Source organism: Branchiostoma floridae, chromosome 11 (assembly GCF_000003815.2).
Source record: "Branchiostoma floridae strain S238N-H82 chromosome 11, Bfl_VNyyK, whole genome shotgun sequence".
Classification (NCBI taxonomy): Eukaryota; Metazoa; Chordata; class Leptocardii; order Amphioxiformes; family Branchiostomatidae; genus Branchiostoma; species Branchiostoma floridae.
Window position 1 is genome coordinate 16,275,360 of NC_049989.1, and position 19,810 is coordinate 16,295,169.

Sequence of the window (19,810 nt, forward strand, 5' to 3'; positions counted from 1 at the left end):
TAAAAGAACAAAAATCTTTTGCTCGGTATACTGTATTCTGTGTGTTCAGTCATTTGTTCAACCTTCCTGACCATTTAGATTTTCATGAAGGCAATTTTTTGGGTCAATCTTTTTATTTTATTTGCACGCTCGCATCAGGTTTTGAATTCCCAGAGGATGTCATCCATATAGTCAAATCGACCTGACCTCGAGCATATTTTTAAAAAAAATACAAGACAAAATTGGACCAGGTGTAAAATCCCAGGGAATCCCAGGGACATTCACACCATGGGCTTAAACCTCAGCTCTAGTCCTATTTTCCACACCATCTTCAAAGTCAGATTTGTTGAGCTTAGCCTTTGGGTCCCACCTCGAGTCAGCCGTTGATCCGCCTTTTCTTTGTAATATATTAAACCAATACCTTGGTGCTAACGGCGTCTGACAATTTGATGAACGTTTTTGTGCAGGCTTGTGCCATGGTATAAGTAACTGTCACTTTTACTCCTTGTGTTGTAACAAGGTTATTTCCTCCTTGTCTTACTTTATGAGAGTGAGGGGGGCACTGTAGTTGTTGAAGTTTTGCCAGCAAATAATTTGGTTAGATGCCACAATGTTAAATATTGCATGTGGCATCATGTCAGTTGGGTCGTTGCCATCTAGTTCCTTTCAAGTTGCTCTTAGCCCCTGAGGCACGTAAAAAAAAAATGTATTATGCAATATTGTATATATTAGTGATTTATGTCAGTATTGTTTGCATGGAGATTGGAATGTGAATGTGGCAATTGTCAGTTGTGATACCACAACTGCCTTTTAGTAAAGGACACGGACATTGAAGTGCACAGCTGTCCATGGTCTTATTCTTCTCCATGCCATACTTGGGCTATGATAACATTTGATACAGTTGTTCTGGACTGGATGATATTTTGGGATATCACACAGCTGTCTACGCACATTATATGGGATTCCGTAGAATAATTTGAACGCCAAATTTTATCAACGCCAAATTTTATCAACGTCTAGCGAAATCGGCCTTGAAATTTGTATATTCCGCATCGCCTTCAGTCAAAGGCCTCCCGTGGGTTGGATCGACCGACCTGATGGTTCACGCATGTACCTTGGGTGATGCAGAATACAGCATGTATTGTGAATATACAATGTATTGTGTCCTTTAATGCCAACATTCTCCTTTGAAATGTATTATGCTAGCTTTTCAGGCAGGCAGCTTTTGCCACTTTTGATGTTATGTATGATATGATAAATAACTGCTCTGACACCAGGGTCATCTCTCATAACTGGCATTGGCAATGTTGCAATTTTATGGCATATTTTGATTTTATATTCCGCAGTAAAAGTATTGTGAGTTTGTTATTTACCATGATAGCAGGGATATAAATAGACCCTATTCCAGATATGGTGGCCATTTTGGGTCATCTAAGGTCATGCACCAAAACGAGGCTGTAGTTGTATAGTGGTTAGTTCCTACATGTATATTGAAACTTGTATTTCAGCATACTATTAGGTTCATGTATATAGGCCATCTTCAATGGTAAGTTTTGCCCTCTAACTTGAGAAACTGCAGAATATGTGCCTGCCATGTGTAGAAAATATTCTTTTTTTTTTACAATTTTTGATGGGTAAGTCGAAAACATTTAGCATCTGATTCAGTACTTGTACCCAGCATTTGTACTTTGCTTCAGTTGAACCATGTTAAACTCCACAAAATCTTGCACCGATAGTTGGTTGATTTCCATTTACATGTAGTTAGAGTTATTGAAGTCCGACCCAAAATGGCTGCAGTATCTGGGCTCTATCTGGAATAGACTTTAGCAAGATTTGATAAAAACTAATTGATATAAACTAAGTACAGTCATAGAGTTGACCTAAACAGAAAGTCGTTGAATGTTGTTGCTAGACCCTATTGATTTCCAGTGCTGGTAGCAGGTGCAGCGTTTCTAACTGTTCCAATATGACAGATCTCTTACAGTACTTTGCCATCGATTTTTGGATAGCTGCTTATTACGTAATACATCTTTGCTCGAGATAATATAGGATTGATGCAGCCTTTTCTGTTGATTTATACGTAGAAAACTTTTCATCAAGAGGGTAAAAGCTGTTAAAGCAACTAATTATGTTTACCCTAAGGAAAAAACATGTTTTGCAGGTGTGTTCTTTTTCTTTCTTCCTTCTAGCAGAAAGGGTTTGCGGAAAAGCTGGGCTGCACAAGGCCTGGCTACCAGGGTTGTCTACCTGGGCTGGCTATTACATCAGGCTACTCAGATATCCTTATTCATAGTGTGTCCCAATTCTTGTTTTCACTCACACACACTACTTTGGAGTGGGTCTAATACTTATATAGTATAGTATTGACAAATTAGGCTTGAGGGCAAATATTCTGCATTAGCACTAGAGATATTTTTGTACAACGTTCCCCACAAATCATCAAAAAACAACAAAAAAAGACTCTTTTCAAACAGTCTTTGTGCCTTACGCATATTAACCTTCTTTTTTAAAGTCAAATTCAGCAAGAGCCTCATCTTGCCATCAAAATGATCAAAATATTTATTTTTTTAATTGTGCAATAAGTTAATAATGTATTAATAATAACAAGGTAAAATATATCACCTCAAAATTTCTTTCCTTTCCTCAATAAAATTACTATATTTTTTTATATGCAAGTACAATTATGTCAAATAACCCCAAGAACCTTGTTTTCTTTCAAATCGTACTGAAAGTACCCAGAAGTATTGCCCCAATTAATCTATAGCTGCAACTGAAAGAAGGTAAAAAGAAAACCTTGATCTATAAACGGTTTCTTTCAAGGTCAGCCATGATGGGGGAGGGCCTGGGGGGTATTTCATATCTTCTTTCCAGCAATGTCACAGCATGCCAAAGTTAATGCGATAAAGTTTTCTACTGGGAATGAAAGGGCAAAGGTGTTACTGGAGATTAGGTGCATCTGGTGGATACTACAGGGAATACATAATCCTTGTACCATTGACTCGGCATTATTTTGGCGATAACTCGTCCCCCTGGCTTCCTTAGTGCCTATATCTCCCAAAACAGTGTAGATCTTATTTTATGGCTGTGCTGTGCTATCTACAGTGTATCTACGGTAAGAACAGGTGGTGTGTGAGATAGGAGAGTGGAGACTCTGGTGGAAACATGGGATTCATTTTTAACTCATAGGGTAAGACTGATACATGTATGTAGGACTGAAAATGGCAGACAACTTGAGTTGTTGGGCAGCTATTTTTCTTTTTTGCAAATCCAGTACCGGCTCCTGATTATCTGGTTATTATGTATCCGAAGGAAAACATTCTATTTTTACTCGGGTTCTTCCGAATTTAGCCAATCAAAACTCAGATTTTTATATACAGTCAAACCTGCCCAAGTCGACCACCCGGGGGACCGGACAAAAGCGGTCGATTTGGACAGGTGGTCGCTGAGAAGAGTATCGACTCAAAACATGCCTGATGCAAAGTATAAATGGTTTCCGTTGTGTTTAATGGCAAAAGCCAGCACACTGCACGCACGCAAAGAAGCGAGGTCTTTAATTAAGGGTTAATGACCCGCCCCGAGGTGTATATGGTGTCGGGAAGGAAGTAATTGTTAGTGGGAGTTTTAGTAGGATAAATTGATGTTAAAAATATGTGGGAATAAATTGGTATGTTTTAAAGAAATTTTTGTTGGTAGTGAAAAGGGAAATATTATATTTTTTTTTATTCTATGGGAAGGTGTGGGTGAGAAATTTGTAATAGAGATAATGGGGGATTTGTTTATAGGGATATAGGGTGTCATAAAGGTGTGTGTTTTGTTATAATCACGTAATAAAACGACGGAAGAGAGCGAAGCGAACGAGGTGGTTTTATGAGGTGGTTATAGCAAAGGACCAGGCGTTATGACACCATATATACCGAGGAACAGGTGGGTCATTAACCCTATTATCATATAGCTCACCCACACTGACCCGTTGAAGAGTAGAGTAGAGTAGAGTTTCCGGTTGAGTAGGAGCGACAAATTCCTTTATAAAACATACATCTTTTATTCAGCACATAAATTTGAACAGTGAATTTGAACAACATAAAACTTGTACATGAAATGTATTTCTGTTCCAAGGCTTGAAATAAGAACAAAGTCGATTCATTATGTTACAAACTGTTGCACGTATTTCTCCACTGGCCCATTCTCCAGTTTGTCGAGTTCGTTCGTATCAGGCGCTAAATCTCTGCCGGCATTCCGGGATCCCTGTGCTTCACAGCTCTTGAGAATCTCGTTCACTACGAACCCAGACACGACTTCTCAGAAGAAAGGTAGCATTTTGGTCCTCCAGCGCCATGACCGCTACTCAATGGCGGACCGTGTTATTGTCGTCTGAACTTGAATGGGCGGGAATGCAAATAATTTTATTTTCCATTTGCAGTTTAAATTGGACATGACTTGAAATAGATTTTATTGTCTTAAATATTATAGGTAATTCAATGTTGTTTTAAGACAGCAAATGTTTTCTTTGAACAAAGAAACACCAAGGAGGTCTCAACCTCCTTGGAAACACCCACTACCGATGTTAATAGAGGGAGCCATCCCCCTGCCATGCCTGTACTTATTCCCCAATCTTGGCAGATGGACGATTCCTGGATATCTCATTCTGATTGGCCAGCGTCATGTTTGTCTGTCCTCCTGATTGGTTTAAACTTTCAAAATTTTTATCACATATGTGATAATCAAAAATTTAATGCATGGCTGTTACGGCGTCATAACCAGCATGAAATGGGGCCTTCTGATTGGCCCACGTCCCCTGGCTATATGATAATGTCAAATACAACACGCACACTGTAAATTGTAAATTTAACCCCAAGCTTTTACCGAGTTTTTGTACGATACAGTGTTTTAAAGCTCGAGTATTTGTACACTACCGTTTTAGACAGTAAGGGAACTTTGATGCTGTCAGTTAACTACCAAAAAAGCCTTTATGCGTCGCTATGTTCTTGATCTGAAATAACTACGGTGCACCTTTCGAATTCGATGCCCGGTACGTCCCGATAGCGTACTTACCCACGGGTGAATGTATACAGTACAGTTGGACAAAAGCATTCACACGTACAGATCTTCCTTAAAAAGGTATGAGCTACACAGATCTTTCTTAATATACGTTTCAGCATTCGTTCACTTTATTATGATATAGATTTTTTTTTTAAATTCTATAACAGCTAATTATAAATTCGGATTTTCTTACAACGATTTCGGCACAAAATTGCGCTAGTTATCATCAAAAATCGATGAAAACCTCAATTTTGAAAATGATGCGGTCGTTATGGGTCCCAATTTGGGCCGGTCGCGGTCGCGTTGGCCAGGTGGTCGTTGAGAAAAGGTCGCTTAATGCTTAAGTCAATGGGAAAAAAAATCGGGACCGAGAAAAAGCGGTCGAAATGGCCAGGTGGTCGCTGAGAAGAGGTGGTCGCTCGGGCAGGTTTGACTGTATTGAAAATTGTCCTGTATACACAATGTTTGCCCCCCTCAGTCTGATTTTGGATGCGTACGCATAGTGAATGTAGTATTCATTTTGCCACGCTTGCCTTCAGTTTTTTTACATTATATACGATACATTATTATTATAAACAATATTTAATGAACTAAATATTTAAGGTTTAAAATGTACAACAACTGAACAGTGCAGGTTTTTGTCGTAACCTTTCCATGGGCCAAGTGAAGTTGGAATATTTTTGCACTTACAAAGTATTTCTGGCTGATGGTGTCACATTTTCTTGATGTAAAAAAAGTGTTTCAACTCAGCATCAACAGCACAACCTACTGATCTTGGTTTGCACTGCAGTGTCTCACATCATATACATTGTAGCTGTGGTACATTTGTACATGAATGAGAATAAAACAGCAGTAGCACCAGCTACTAGTGCAACCTAGCAGTTATAGATAACAGTGCAGTTATATGGTTACTGTTGCAGTAACGTATTTTATGAAATCAAACATTTTGAAGTACAATTATCTTTTCAAAAAAGGTTATTTTTCCGCATTGTGCCAATGTGTCAGTGAAAAAGATAACTTAATTTTTATTGAGAGTGCCTTCGTTGATGGATTGAGTTGATACACAAATGCACATGTGTACCCGGATTTGTATACCTGGACCTGGTGTGTGGGTAGGTCTTCATAAGTAGAAATTATCAGATATAGGGCCCCCTAGCACCTTGTTATGGGACTGCAGCAGAACTTCTGGTTTTGAAACCCTGTGTTCTAGCCAAGCAATGGTCACGATTGGTTGGTAGATAGCTCTTGTCTCAACATGCATGGCATTCAATTGGGAGGAGAAAAAACAATTTGAAAGCTTTAATTATTTTAGTGCCATTTGTGTATGTGAGTGTGTGTGCCTGTCTGTGTGTGAACAGTAGACATGTTTATGACATCTAATACATGATCCTTGTGATACGGTATTTGATAGGTGGGGTTGGAAAAATGAAAGTTATAATGTTTGATGAATGGACTCTCTAGCGGCTTTCTAAGGTACTACTGTAACATTAGAACTTCCAGTTTTGATACCTCCTTTGAATTTGGCACATGTTGAAAATGAATTTTGTTAATATCTTCCAGGTACTCAGAGGAGGAGATTGATCGCAAGGTGGCGACCTTCCGCCGGATGCTGATGGAGAAAGAGGGCGTCGGCTCGACCAGCACTGGAGGCAAGGAGGAGGAGGTGGAGAGGGGACCAGGCCGTCCAAGGTGAGCTAACATGTGTTAATCAGTACTGTGGTGCCATCTATCAGTTTTGCTCATAATTGCAGCTTTCTGCAGATGCTGAGTATGCAAGAGTATCATTTTGACCAAAACATAAAATGGTGCACAGTGTCCTCTCCAGTTGACATTTAAATTATATATAGTTTACTAGTATATGACAAGCAGGTTGTGAATATGAAAGAAGGAGTTTGTTTGCTTGGGAATGAATATGTCAATGTTATGGCTTGGCGAGGAATCATGATTTTGACCAGAGATGGACAACGTTGCTGAGAAGAATCTGACAGTGAACCTGCTTCTGGAGGTGAAAGGTCATGGTTCAATTTGCACAGCTAACAAGTGGGCAGATGTTGTTATGTGCTGTCCATGATTCAGTATCAAACACCTACAGAACACACAGTGTAACACATCATTTACTTCTGTCCAAAAAAATGACACTGTGATCAGAAAACTAATAATTAGATAAATGTTATATTGTATGATGTAACATGTAGTAATATCCCTGTGGCTCAACTGGTAGCAGCCTCATAAAAAGTTGGTAAAAAAGAGACCCCTGTTGCAGTCCCATGGTCAGGATATCTTGTTTGGGCCTGCATCCATCTTTAGAAAATGGCGTAAAATGGGAGGCCCCGTGTACAAAGAGGTGCCTTGAGCATGTTAAATTTGAAAAGGGCTAGAGGACTTCCTTGTAAAAATATATAACCCTGGTACTGAAACACTAAGGAAAACTTGCTGCCAATATGTGCTGAGAAGCGCCGCTAGCTATAGGCACTACAAGGGTCCGAATGAACAAAGGAACGAGTAATGTTACATGACCTTGTGAAATGGTGAAGGTCATAACACGTCTTCACTTACAGGCGCTCAGAATACATGCAGCGAAGCCAGGATTATCATGAGCTATAGACTGTGACAGTCCACTAGACATGTAGTCAGGGAATAAGCCTGGGGCTCCAGGCATGAAATCTGTAATGATGAGAAATACGAGCGACTGTTGGAGGGAATCCAAGCTGAACTGTCATAAGTTTGCGAATGTCTGCCCACCTATTCATCAACATGTGCATGACGTATTCTACCGGTGCATACAGGACATGCTGTGGTTTTGAAAAGCTGCATTTTGTTACTGCTTTTTAGTACTGATATCTTACATGTCTGTATATCTTATACAGAAGACAATTGTTTACTGTTTTACAAACAAACTACAAACTATAAATGTTGTGGTTACTGTTTCAAAGTTTCATGCATCTCAATGGTGTTGTAATGACTGCATAATATTGCAGAATTCGAGACCGTGTGTATCAATGTACATAATGTACTTTTTGGTAAGTTTATGGCAATAGATTGATTGACTTGCAGTTTGTTCAACTTCTATTCTATCTTACTTGATGAACTGCTTGATGAAATACCCACAAGGGAACCATACATCCTAAGTTGAAACAGTTAGCTCTAACAAGCTATAAGACAAGACAGATCTCTGTCTTAGTGCCTTGAGTAGTTTGGGACCTATCAGTATTGGGCTCTAACACTTAGAGAAGCCTCTAGGGGTGATAGGTGCAAAAAAAGGTGTATGTTCCAAAGAAAATTGGAGATCTAGAATTCATCAGAATTCATCAGACCAGTGTTTGGTAAGCCTATAAGCAGTCATATATCAGTAGCTTGGGATCTTAGGCCACATGACGATATAGCTTTGATGAGCTGAAATGTACGCACTGTCATGTCAAAGGACTTGATAAAGTTTTCATGTACCTCTGAAGACCTCTGAAGTCCTATCAGTTAGTTAGTCAGTCACTCAGTCAGTCAGTCACCCAGTCAGTCAGTCAGTCACTCAGTCAGTCAGTCACTCAGTCAGTCAGTCACTCAGTCAGTCACTCAGTCAGTCAGTCAGTCACTGTGACACTCACTCACTCACTCACTCACTCACTCACTCACTCACTCACTCACTCACTCACTCACTCACTCACTCAATCACTCAATCACTCAATCACTCAATCACACTCAACACTCATTCACTCATTCACTTACTCAATACTCACACTCAACGCTCATTCACTCACACACACTCAACACTCAACACTCACACACTCACTCGCTGAGGGTTATCTGAGGGTTAGCTGAATGGAATGAGGAATGCAAATGTTAAAAGATTAATGAGCACACAGAGAAAACCATCAGCTTCATGTCCATCAAGCAGACATTTCCAACCCAGTAAAATCCAGTGGGCTTTAGTGTTTAATACTCTGTCATTTGTAACAGTGTTGAGCTCAAGCCTGACAGTATTTGACTTACAGTGTAGCCAATCTGTCAAGTTGAGCCCAGTTTTGTCAGACACAGGGCTTTAGCCAGCTCGAAACTTTTTTCCGTCAGCCAATTCCAATCGTCGCGAAAACCGCGAAAATTAATTAGAAGGACTGAACTGAGACCTTGAAAAACGGGTTTTAATGAGATTATCGTATGCAAAAGGGCACCGACACACATTGTCAACAATCATAACAATAGCAAAACAAACAGTGTGTGGCTTTTACGGCCGTGGACGGCGTCCCCAAGCCGCCTGAAGCTTCCACCAAGGATTTTTGTCCATCAAGGTTGACGGATTGGTTTGAAAATTTTTCCGTCAGACGCAACAAATTTCCGTCAATTGACGGAAAAACGGACGCTGGCTAGAGTCCTGGTCAGACATACATGTCTTATTGCCCTTCACGTTGGTAATGACGTTGGTTTCATAATTGTAACAATTTTGCACTACATGTTACATGGAAGTCAAGAGTTCACTCAGAGTTTGGGCCAGAGCTGTCTCAAGCCTTTAAGTATTTTTCATTGTTTGGATGCCAATATTGTCAATTTCTTTAGTCAAATCTGTCACTTTCAGCTACCAAAACTTCAAAAGCATATTTTCATCCATTCAAATTTCTTTCTGTTCCAACAAGTAAATTTCAATTACCAGGATTGAAGGAATGGGTCCTGGATTAGACAAGAAGATTGAAAAAAATGTCTTCATTTTAGCAACAACAACCAGTTAGCCATCAATACAATTAGAAGCCATGATTTCTCACTCTCTAAGTCTAACTTTATTCTGTATTTGGTTGGAAGATGTACTTTACTGTTGACTGGTGATTGGTTGGTCAGTGTAAAAGGTCCTGGCACATGTGAAGTGTAAAATATGGCAAAGACCTTTGGAGAGGCGACTGTGTTAACCTTTAGCATGATACAGGTCACCTTTGCTGCCCAAGGACATTCAAGGGCACGTCTTGGAGGTAAAAGAACTGCATGCATGGTGCTTAATACCACACACTTTACATTCTGTCTCAACCTAGCCCATTTTATACTTATATTTCAAAGTTACATTGTAACTCTTTGTGTCTTAAGCAATTCTCCAGTAACGTGTGTATCCGTATGTAAAATCATAATTCAGACTTGATGTTTCAAGTCTGCGATGTGGTATAATGAATAAAGATTTCAAAGATTTCAAAGTTTTGAGGATTAGAAAATTCCCAAAGGAAAGCTGATTTATTTATTATTAAATCTTTCATTTGTTGAGAATTGAGCATCATAACGTTGTGCAATAGACTTTGACTTTTCATTAGTGACTTCTCATTTTCTGTAACTCTTACAATGTATGATTGCACAAAATGGACTGTCCTGTATTTTACCTCTCCCCTATCCTATATTGTGTTTTTAAGTTGCATGTATCTGATAGTACAAGGCTGTCACATTGTGGTTTGAATACAACAGCAGGCATAGTAAGACATGAATGCAAGGAACCTGGCTTTGACTGCTTGAATACTTTGGCAATGCTGTTAATATTCAAAACAGCAAATTAAAATAGCATTTGGTCATCATTCAAGCTCATCTTTTTAATGGAAGGGAGGTTGGAAAAAATTGAATTATTTATTGCATGCAGGTGTGTATTCCAGCCCTCTGAAAGATAGCATACCTATCAAAATAAACACATGCTTGTCATGCTTTGTACATGTATATAATACATCCAGCTGTGCACTTTTGTTACCCTTGCATGCGAAATGCGACTTTTGAAATGAGATAGACTCCTTTCCTTGGTGAGGCCATGGCTACCAATGTCAACAAACCTTCAAAGTCTTTAGACTTACAACAATAGTGCATAGAATAAACCTTCCTCCCTTGGATATTTAGTTTCTTTAAGTCTGTCTCTCTATATATACCATCATGATTATGCACACACAAAAAAACATAGCTTCATGGCAGTGGTATGTACCAAAGTGCTGTATTTTCTCCTTTAAAAAAATATTAGGGGCAACAAAACCTGATGACTTCCATATGGCTGAAAAAATCATATCTAGAATTCTTTCATGCCCATCTATCAAAATTCATACCATTCTTTTTTACAGTTTGTAGTTCATTAATGAGAATACAATGGAGGGTCAAAATGACAATTTCCAGGTAGAAAGCCTTAAGAATATCTATTAGCCATGAAAATGAATTGGTGTGACCTAATAATAAAAGTGTACTGGTCAGCCATTTGTTTTGTCATACATGTATTTAAAAAAAATGGATATCACTTTATCAGCCACCAAAAAAATCTACTTATCTGAAAATTTAATCAAAAGAGTCTCACTTGAAGCATTCAGCTGAAAGAAAAGCCGTCAATCTCCTTTTCAGATGAGTACAAGGTAAATTATAGATCAAGGATGGAGACTTGATTAGGTTTGTGGACTGGCGCTCTGGTATATAGATTACACAGAGATATATGTCAGGTCCAGATGGCAGCATTGAGTGACCTATTTTGAACCATCTGCACAATCAGCACGAAAGATAGTTCACAGAAATATATATCATGCTCTACAAAATAAACCATTCTCTCATTCTCATTGTATTAAACCTGTCTATTATGGGTTATTCCAATGTCAAATTTGGAGGAGGCAGTTGTTACAGAAATATTATGATATGTTCTACAAAATAAACCATTCTCATTCTCTCGTTCTCATCATGTGTCAAACCTGTCTACTATTCCATTGTCAAATTTACAGGAGGCATTTGTTGAAAATTTCGACTCCCTCTTGCAGTTACATTTTTTACACTGGACTTTTACTGGTGTTTATGTGTTTTATTTGTGATATAGCCTGTAAATGTAACCTGTGCAGTTGCGTGATTAAATTCCAGATATTACAAAATGAAAATTGCATTGCCCTGCTGTTAGATGCTTACCACACGTATGTAGTCAGCATTTTTTGGTAAATTTGAAAAGACAACAATTGTGATTAATAGAATTTTTTCATCTGATATTTGTTGCTACTAGTATTTGTAATGCATTAAGTATCTAAAGGGAAGAAAGCTTTATAGTTGAAAATTCATGCAACATCAGTGAGTCATTCCCTGGAAGAGGAAAGGCTTTGCAAAGTTTGATGCTGAGTGAATCTCACCACGTGAGATTCATTAAGAGGTACATGTTCGCAGAGATACCTAATGTGCTTCCTATCAGACAAATCCCACTCAGAACAGCCCCGCAATAAATTGACGCTCACGGCCATCGAGCGATGACCTTTCCGACGTGTCGGGGAGACGGAAAATACAAAGCGGGTCCCTAGGCTTGGAAATGGAAAATTGATTTTCGTAGGGTGGGAGTTTGCCGGGTGACATTCGGGTGGTAGATGACTGGCTCGTTTTTTGCGTGGGTTTTAGGTCAGTGAGATTGAGAGGTGGCGGCACTAGATGGGCATTAGGGTATAGGAGAGATCATTCTGGAATTTTGTAGTTGATAGGGACTACAGATTGTGAAGACAAGATGCATTCATGGGAGATGCTGACAATGAAAGTGGAGCTGTAAAGAGCTGTAAAAGAGCAAAATACATGTAAATTTAGATTTAAATTTAGATTTTACTGCCCGTACAGGACTTACACATGTAGAGTCAAATGACAGGACACCTGTACTTTTCCTCGTATCAGCCATATATAATGCGAGTAGCATATGCATGCATAGTCCAGTAGATAGCAGCCCTGCCTGTAGACGAAGAAGTCGTGAGCTTGAATAACAGCTATTGTCACTCACCTAATAGGTATTCTACTGGAAAGGGCCACAGTTCTTTTACCCCTGTCACATTTGTCGAAAATCGATCGATTTTGCGGCAATCGCCCGAGCCTCGCTTATAATAATAACTTTATTGCACAACAATTGTACAAGGTACAAAGTATGGCTTATATGTGACAGGGATGGTTTTCGGGTGAAAACTATGCGCAACTCTCTGTCGATCTTAGATATGGCCGATCTTCTATCGATATGTCTGAAGATCGTGGATAATGTGACGGGGGTATAAGTACTAACAGCACTATCCAGATTATCGTGAAGAGCTTGTGGAATTTCCGCAGTACAGTAAATTTGTAATATATCTGTCTTCTCTGTCAAGACCAGTGGAAAAATACATATAGCTCTTAAGTGAATTTAACTGATCAGAGGTCACATTGAAGTTGCCGATGACATGCAAAATTTCATTTTGCAAGTTTTCCTTAAACTTGCTTGAGAAGACGTTTGAAAAGCTGTAGTGCATACATCAAAAACATCCAAGCAACTACGAAATGAAGCATTTTAAGATGATGTTGAATGCATACATTTTGCATGTACATGTAGCAACTGATTGTCAATGTCTAAACTGCCCTTTTTTAATGACTCTGCTTTATTTTAGTGCCTTTCTATTAGAGTACAATCCACAATGGCTTTATCAATCTTTATCCTTTTTCAATGAAGTGGTGAATATATTTGCAGGACAAAAGGATGACAGGGCAAAACTGTTTACTCAGCATGTGTGTTTAGCACACAATCAATACATTGATTCACTGCTTCCCTTCCGGTGATGTCAAAAAGAGCCATCTTGTCATTATTTAAGCTGTAGGTGGAAAAGAATGATAGTAGAGTTATTCACAGACTGCACTTTTTCGACCAAAACTCTAGATCTTGTTAATGCTGTGCTCAAAGAATGGAGAAAGTATTGACATGTTAAAGGTACATTTAGAAAGGTGTGTCCCATAACTTTTTTGAGGCCCAAGGGGCAGTGGGGACTGGCATCCACTGTGTCTAGTGCACAAAGCCTAGCACTCTCCTTGAACTGCCCTTTTCCTCCCCAAATGAAATCAGGTACCCATTTTTGCACATAAGTGGAGTAACAAAAGTAATATTGTTTTGAGTAATGCCCATCCCCATCCACAAACAATTAGGTCCAGGTTTAGGTCCGGACCTGGACCTGATCCTCTGGACCTGGACCTGGACCTGATCCTCGATCTGAATTTTCTGTACCATTACCCATGCCTACATCAGTGGCATGTGAGGGAATACAAACCCAGTACTACCTCTGGGATCTTGGCAAAACACCCTTAGCCATTATGCCACCAAAAATATTGATATCTAAAGTCTTTATGGATTTTTAATGGCAGCTCTGATGAGGGATGTGATGATCTGAAGTACAGTGTGCAGTTTTCATGCTTGAAGCATTTCACCAACTTGAAGGTTGTCGGGTGTGTCAGCACATTTTTGAGTCCGATATCTATAATCAATAACTGCACATGACTTAATGCAGTTATGGCCTACTGAAGTGAACAAGTTGTGTTAATGGCACCATTACCCTTTATGGCTTAAAACTACCAGTGAAGAAGTAATATACTCTCGAGGTGGTTTCTCACTGGGGCACCAGGTGTGGCACTGCGGGATTTGAAAGACTCTTAAATGAATTTCAGAGATGAAAAACAACAAATTTTCTTATGTTTTGTGTATTTTGTTGTCTTCTAAGCCACATTTTTGTGTATCATGCAATATCTATTTGATAAAAAAATTGGTGAAAATAACACAACTGTACAGTGCCGCAGTGAACCTGTAGTGCACCGTTGCCCCAAGTGCAGTGAGATACCACCTTAAGTGCACTGCAGCAGACACTTAAAAAAAACAGTAAAAAAAAGAAATATAGACCCTCTGAGATGCTAGTTCCTTTTTCCTAGTTTATTTTGAGAGACAAGATTTGCTGGTAGACATACCTTGGTTCAATTTTGTCATGGGACAGAATGGGCAAAACTCTGTCAAAGGACAGAAGGACGGATGCTGGCTAGAACCCTGCAAAGTATTTGGTATGACCCGACAGGGATTTGAACCGATGACCTCCCAAATGCAAAAGGAGCACTCTACCCGCTAGGCTATTACACCGGCAACCAGACATGATCCAGACAAATGCCCTGCACTGCCATAGATGTACTCACACCTCTGCATGGGTGATGCACTCACGGCAACCCGGGGAAAAGCGGAGGCTTTGGAGAGTGCTCAAAGCAATCCAGCATGCTGTTTGTCCTCAAAACAGGATGATGGAAATTGCACTTTTTATCCATGCAATTTTTCTCAATTGCTTGATTTTCACCTATGGCATCTGCCGCGGTGAGCGTTGACTTTGTAGGACGTTCAGAGGGCGAAGCACTTAGTCCTTGCTGCTAGGCAGGATTGGGCTTGCATTTTCCCTGTCATTTTTCCTTTTGTGAGTATAGTAAGGTTGTGTGGTACACTTGACAGGGTGTTTGAATCCATTGATGTGCCACCAATTTTGTCTCCTTGGGAAAGGCTCTTAACACAACCCTCCTACATGTAACTTTATCCCGGTGAAAATGAGTACCTAGCTTTGGTTAGGACCATCCCTCTGATAGGACGTTAAATGTAGGTCTCGTGTTCGAGGAGAGACACACCTTGAGCAAGTTTCCACCGCACTTATCGAAAAGAGTAGGGGCTCTACCCGGTGTAAGTGGATCAAATAAATCTGTCCGGATATGCAGCTTGTACTTTTCAGTACAAACCTGGGGTGGCAGTTTAGGCTTACATTTGTAGGTCACATTTCAAAACCGGGGCCGGGCTGGGCAGCTTTGGGAGCAAAAAGAATGATATGAAAGATATCAAAATATACAAAATGTCAAAATAAGATCCATGGGCATGACTTGTATATATTTCTAGGTATACATTGTAATTTTTCGTTTCTTAAAACATCCAGACCGGGCCCCGGTTTTGAGATGTGACCTAAGCCTTACCGGGCATCCTAAACAAGCAAAATACACAATGCAGTTCCTTGGTGAAAAGTTTTCCCAGTCTGCAGTATGTCTAACACAAGTTGATTTGCTCCCACTGTAAAGCTCACATGAAATGTCAACGCTAACACCCCACCGCTTCAACCTCTCTGCATCACTGACACATTCGGGATTCACACGTTAAAACGGTTCAAGCCCCATGGTTGTCATTTCTCTAGTGATTGGACCACGTACAGGGGCATCTAGACTTCCTGAAACATTTTGTAACATTGACCTTTTCCCGTGAAACTTGAAGTCTCTTATCGCAAGACACAGAAGGTTGTACGGTACCTGTCCCTGGTGCTGAAAGTCAGTTGTGAGTGCTCAAATTTCGTAGAGTAAGAAGGTCACTTTTAAAACTACCGCTACCACTTTGCAGCTGGGTATAGTACAGTAAATATTATTTTATCAGCTGCAAACTTTATCTACGACAAAAAATGTTTATACTGAACTCATACTGATTTGAATATATGCTCAAGTTTGAACCAGCCCAAAGATAGCATTTGTCAGATGTAACATATATAGTAGCTGGCCAACAGCTCAGAGCTTGGAAAAAATACATGACTGTATCTCATGTTTTCTGTTTTCTGACCAACCCTAGCCTTTTTTGGGTTGTGGGCTATGTACATTATGTAGTTACCTAGTTTCCAGTCAGAATTTTTATTCAGCCTGCTTCCTATTCAACTGCCTACAAACAGCTTGTCCTATCTAGTGAAAGCTGTTTCCACAGACTTCTAATACACAACATTAAAGTTTGACATTGAAAATATAAGATAGTGTCCTCAAGCATTTCAGCTTTACTTTGTTAAAGTGTATTGTATCACAATGACAAGAGTTTTGCCCAAAGTTTTTTAAAAAAAGATTAACAAAAGATAGTTCGTTACCTACCAACCCTTATTTGTTTCAGGAAACGTGAAACATAACTGTTCCATTTTTTCCTAGGCGTCACCAGGATATCATATGAGAAGTGCTGACTGTGTTAACAGTATTCAGTAGTTTATGCACGAAGGCATTCCCTTTCTACATGTCCTCATTCTTCAGGACACGAGAGACAGTCATCGATCCAACAATGATACTGTAAATGCTGACTTTCAGCTACATTGACCATAGACAATTACGTCAGTGCAGTTAGATTAAACGACCCATGCTTGGACAGTTCCCACAAAGGCAGTTTGGTTATTGATTTCCATTGTGATGCAGTTCTTGGTTACCTGTGCGTGACTGGGACCGAGAGTCGGTCTGTCTTGCCATATTTGGTATCCGGGTGCCCGATCAAAATGTCAGAGGTAGGTGTAGAGTCTTCCTGAAGAAGTTCTACAAAAGCCACCTCTTCAAAAATTTTTTGCTTCAAATGAATTATGATTTTTTGATCATCAAAGTAAGGTGTAGAGTCTTCCTGAAAAAGCCCTCTCCCATTGCCATCCCTTCAAGAAGTTTTGCTTACAATGAATTATGATTTGTTAAACATCAAAGTAAAGGTATGATATGTCGATGAAGGTTAGACATCCAGGTAATAAGATATGCCAACTAGCATTTACTCAAACAACGGGATACTATGTATTTAGAAATGGTACAATACCATGAAGAAAAATCGTTACCCATCTTGGTTTTAAAGAAATTCTATTTTGGACATTATCTGAAACTGATGATGTTACATCATGATGCAGAATACCAACTACTAGTACTAAAGGGAAATATGCTTCATTTGCTCAAACTCACCAAAGACATCCAATTGATACCAAGATATTGGTAACATTTTGTTATACTATGCTTTTGGCCAGTGATTAATTCATTTGGTCCATCTACTTAGAAAAATGTTATTTTCCCATGCAGAATCAGACTGTCAGTCCAGATTTATTGTGTCCCCAGTTTTAATAATAGTTTCTCATTCACAACTTACCATCTGGCCCAAACATGGTTGGGCACACTGTCGAGTTAAAATTGAATTTCTGTCAAACCTTCTCGGAAGTAATCTTTGAAAAGCCTTTCTGGTGCCGAGAAAATTGATGCTTTCCTGTTACAGTAACCACAGCACTTTGCAATATTGGAAACGCAGGGTAATGTGTCAGCTCTAGTCCTGTCAACAAAGGTAGTAACGAATGTGTGACAGGTGTCACATAGCCATCAAGTGTGGGGGTGATTGCCTCCATGATAAATGAAGCTATTGTTTTTGGTGTGCATGTACATGTATATGTGTGTGTCTGTATGATTGTGTTTCTAGATATTTATGGTCAGGATATTTTTAGAATCTTTGTACGGATTGTAGTGATATATTAGTATGTGGTCAGGTGTTGAGAAAACAATGGTCAAGGTTATTTTTGGCCCCCTGGTGTGTGAGCTTGCTATTGCAGCAGAACTTCTGGTTTTTGTATCTTTTGTCTGTGGTCTTGTCTTGTTGTGTTTGTATTTTTTAACACAACAATGACCAGAACCTTCTTTATTAAGAAAGTACGAGGAGTGATCAATAAGTTCTCAGTCTCAACCAGAAATGATAAACACAACTCAGATTTTGAAGCATAGATGTCAAATATAAGTCTTCTATGAATGTGTACCTGGAAATTAATGAATGAATGAATGATTTGAGATCTAGAGAAATGCTTCAAACTAGGAAGCTGTGCCTCGATTTTTGAGTTATGCTTATAATTTGTGGGAGAGGCAGAGAACTTATAAGGAAGGTACATTTCTTCAGAATCTGTTCCATTGTAAGCCTTTGATTTTGCTGATTGCTTTCTGATGTCTTTGTTATGCCGGTACCACCACTTCTATATCGGAAACCCATTCTGTGGTTTGGACGCATAATTGGTATTGGAAGAAAGTCCAATGATTAAAGTCCCAGTTAATGTTCCATTCAATCTTTCTAAATAAGATACTAGAAACCACTGGAAACAATCGGATGGCTGCAAATATTGATACAATCAAAGATGAGAAATATTGGCTTTGTTAAGCACAACCTTTTGCATTTTAAATGTTCGTTTCATAGACAATTTGCACCGTCATTTAAGTATTCGATAAACTGAGGGTACAGTCAGAATTTTTCATGTATTAAGGGAAGAGTGTTCAGAATAAACTCATGAAGGATAAAAAGTTTAATTCAACTAGAAAGGCCACATTTTCAATGAAAATACAGGATGTTTCCAAAGGGGAGAAAGAAATATGTCAAACATGCAATACCCTAGCTGTTAGCATAATGAAAGCATGAAGATATTTGTCTAAAAAGGGAAAAAAAGAAGAAGAGATAAAAAAAAACATCTGAGGTGGGACACAAACCCTCATCATCCAGTGTCGTAGAAAGTTGCACTGCCGGCTGAGCTACTGGTGCCTGCATTATAGCAATTTTTAAAGATATGCAATTCACATTTCATGAGGTTATCAAGTCGTTCTGAGTTTTGAGTGGCTAATGTTGGAATTCGCAAACGACAGGCCAGCTAAAACAATAAGTTTTCCTTTGGAAACTTAAGTTTCCAGGTACTGCAAAAGTCAGGAATGATCATTTGTATCCTCTCCCTTGTTACAATGTATCATCCCCCCAAAAAATAGTTCACTGGAAGTGCCAAGAAGATTCTAACCTCCAACTATCTTAAGTCCTTTCAGATCCCATCACAGATCCCCCACAGAGCTGTAACTTTTCCTTGACTGGTGACATTACGCTGACCCGCTGTGCGTGAATCTCCAGACGAAAGGTTAGGGAGTGGCGCGTGATAGATTCGCGTCGGGGAATCTCGGGGTTGAACCCGTACATCTAAGACCCAAAGTATGCGCTCGTGTGGCGAGTAGCAGTCATGCTCTCTCCGCGGTGTACCGATGGTGTGATCAATCATCCAACCCGCGGTAAAAGGGTATGCAAGTTAGACGATACCCCTAATAAGAGTGTTACGTGAAGCGTTGTCTTTGTAAATGCCTACATCTATTCGGAGGTCTTATGGATGACCCTTAGCAGGATGTATCCAGTCAGACTGTCTCTGCATTGCTTCTGCACCATCATCAATCTCATGGCCTCTGTCCTATGTCAACAGTATGGGCGTGAAAGGAGATAAGATGC

General features: G+C 39.4%; 1 protein-coding gene across 6 annotated transcripts in view; it reads left to right on the plus strand.

The window, feature by feature from the left end:
- LOC118426496 (serine/arginine repetitive matrix protein 2-like) overlaps nt 1–19,810 on the plus strand; it is a 155,702-nt gene that overhangs the window by 76,761 nt on the left and 59,131 nt on the right. For all 6 annotated transcript variants that reach the window (XM_035835938.1, XM_035835937.1, XM_035835940.1 and 3 more), the window contains one exon: nt 6,580–6,708. In XM_035835938.1, the coding sequence (XP_035691831.1) occupies nt 6,580–6,708 (129 nt within the window). The remainder of the gene's footprint in view (nt 1–6,579; nt 6,709–19,810) is intronic.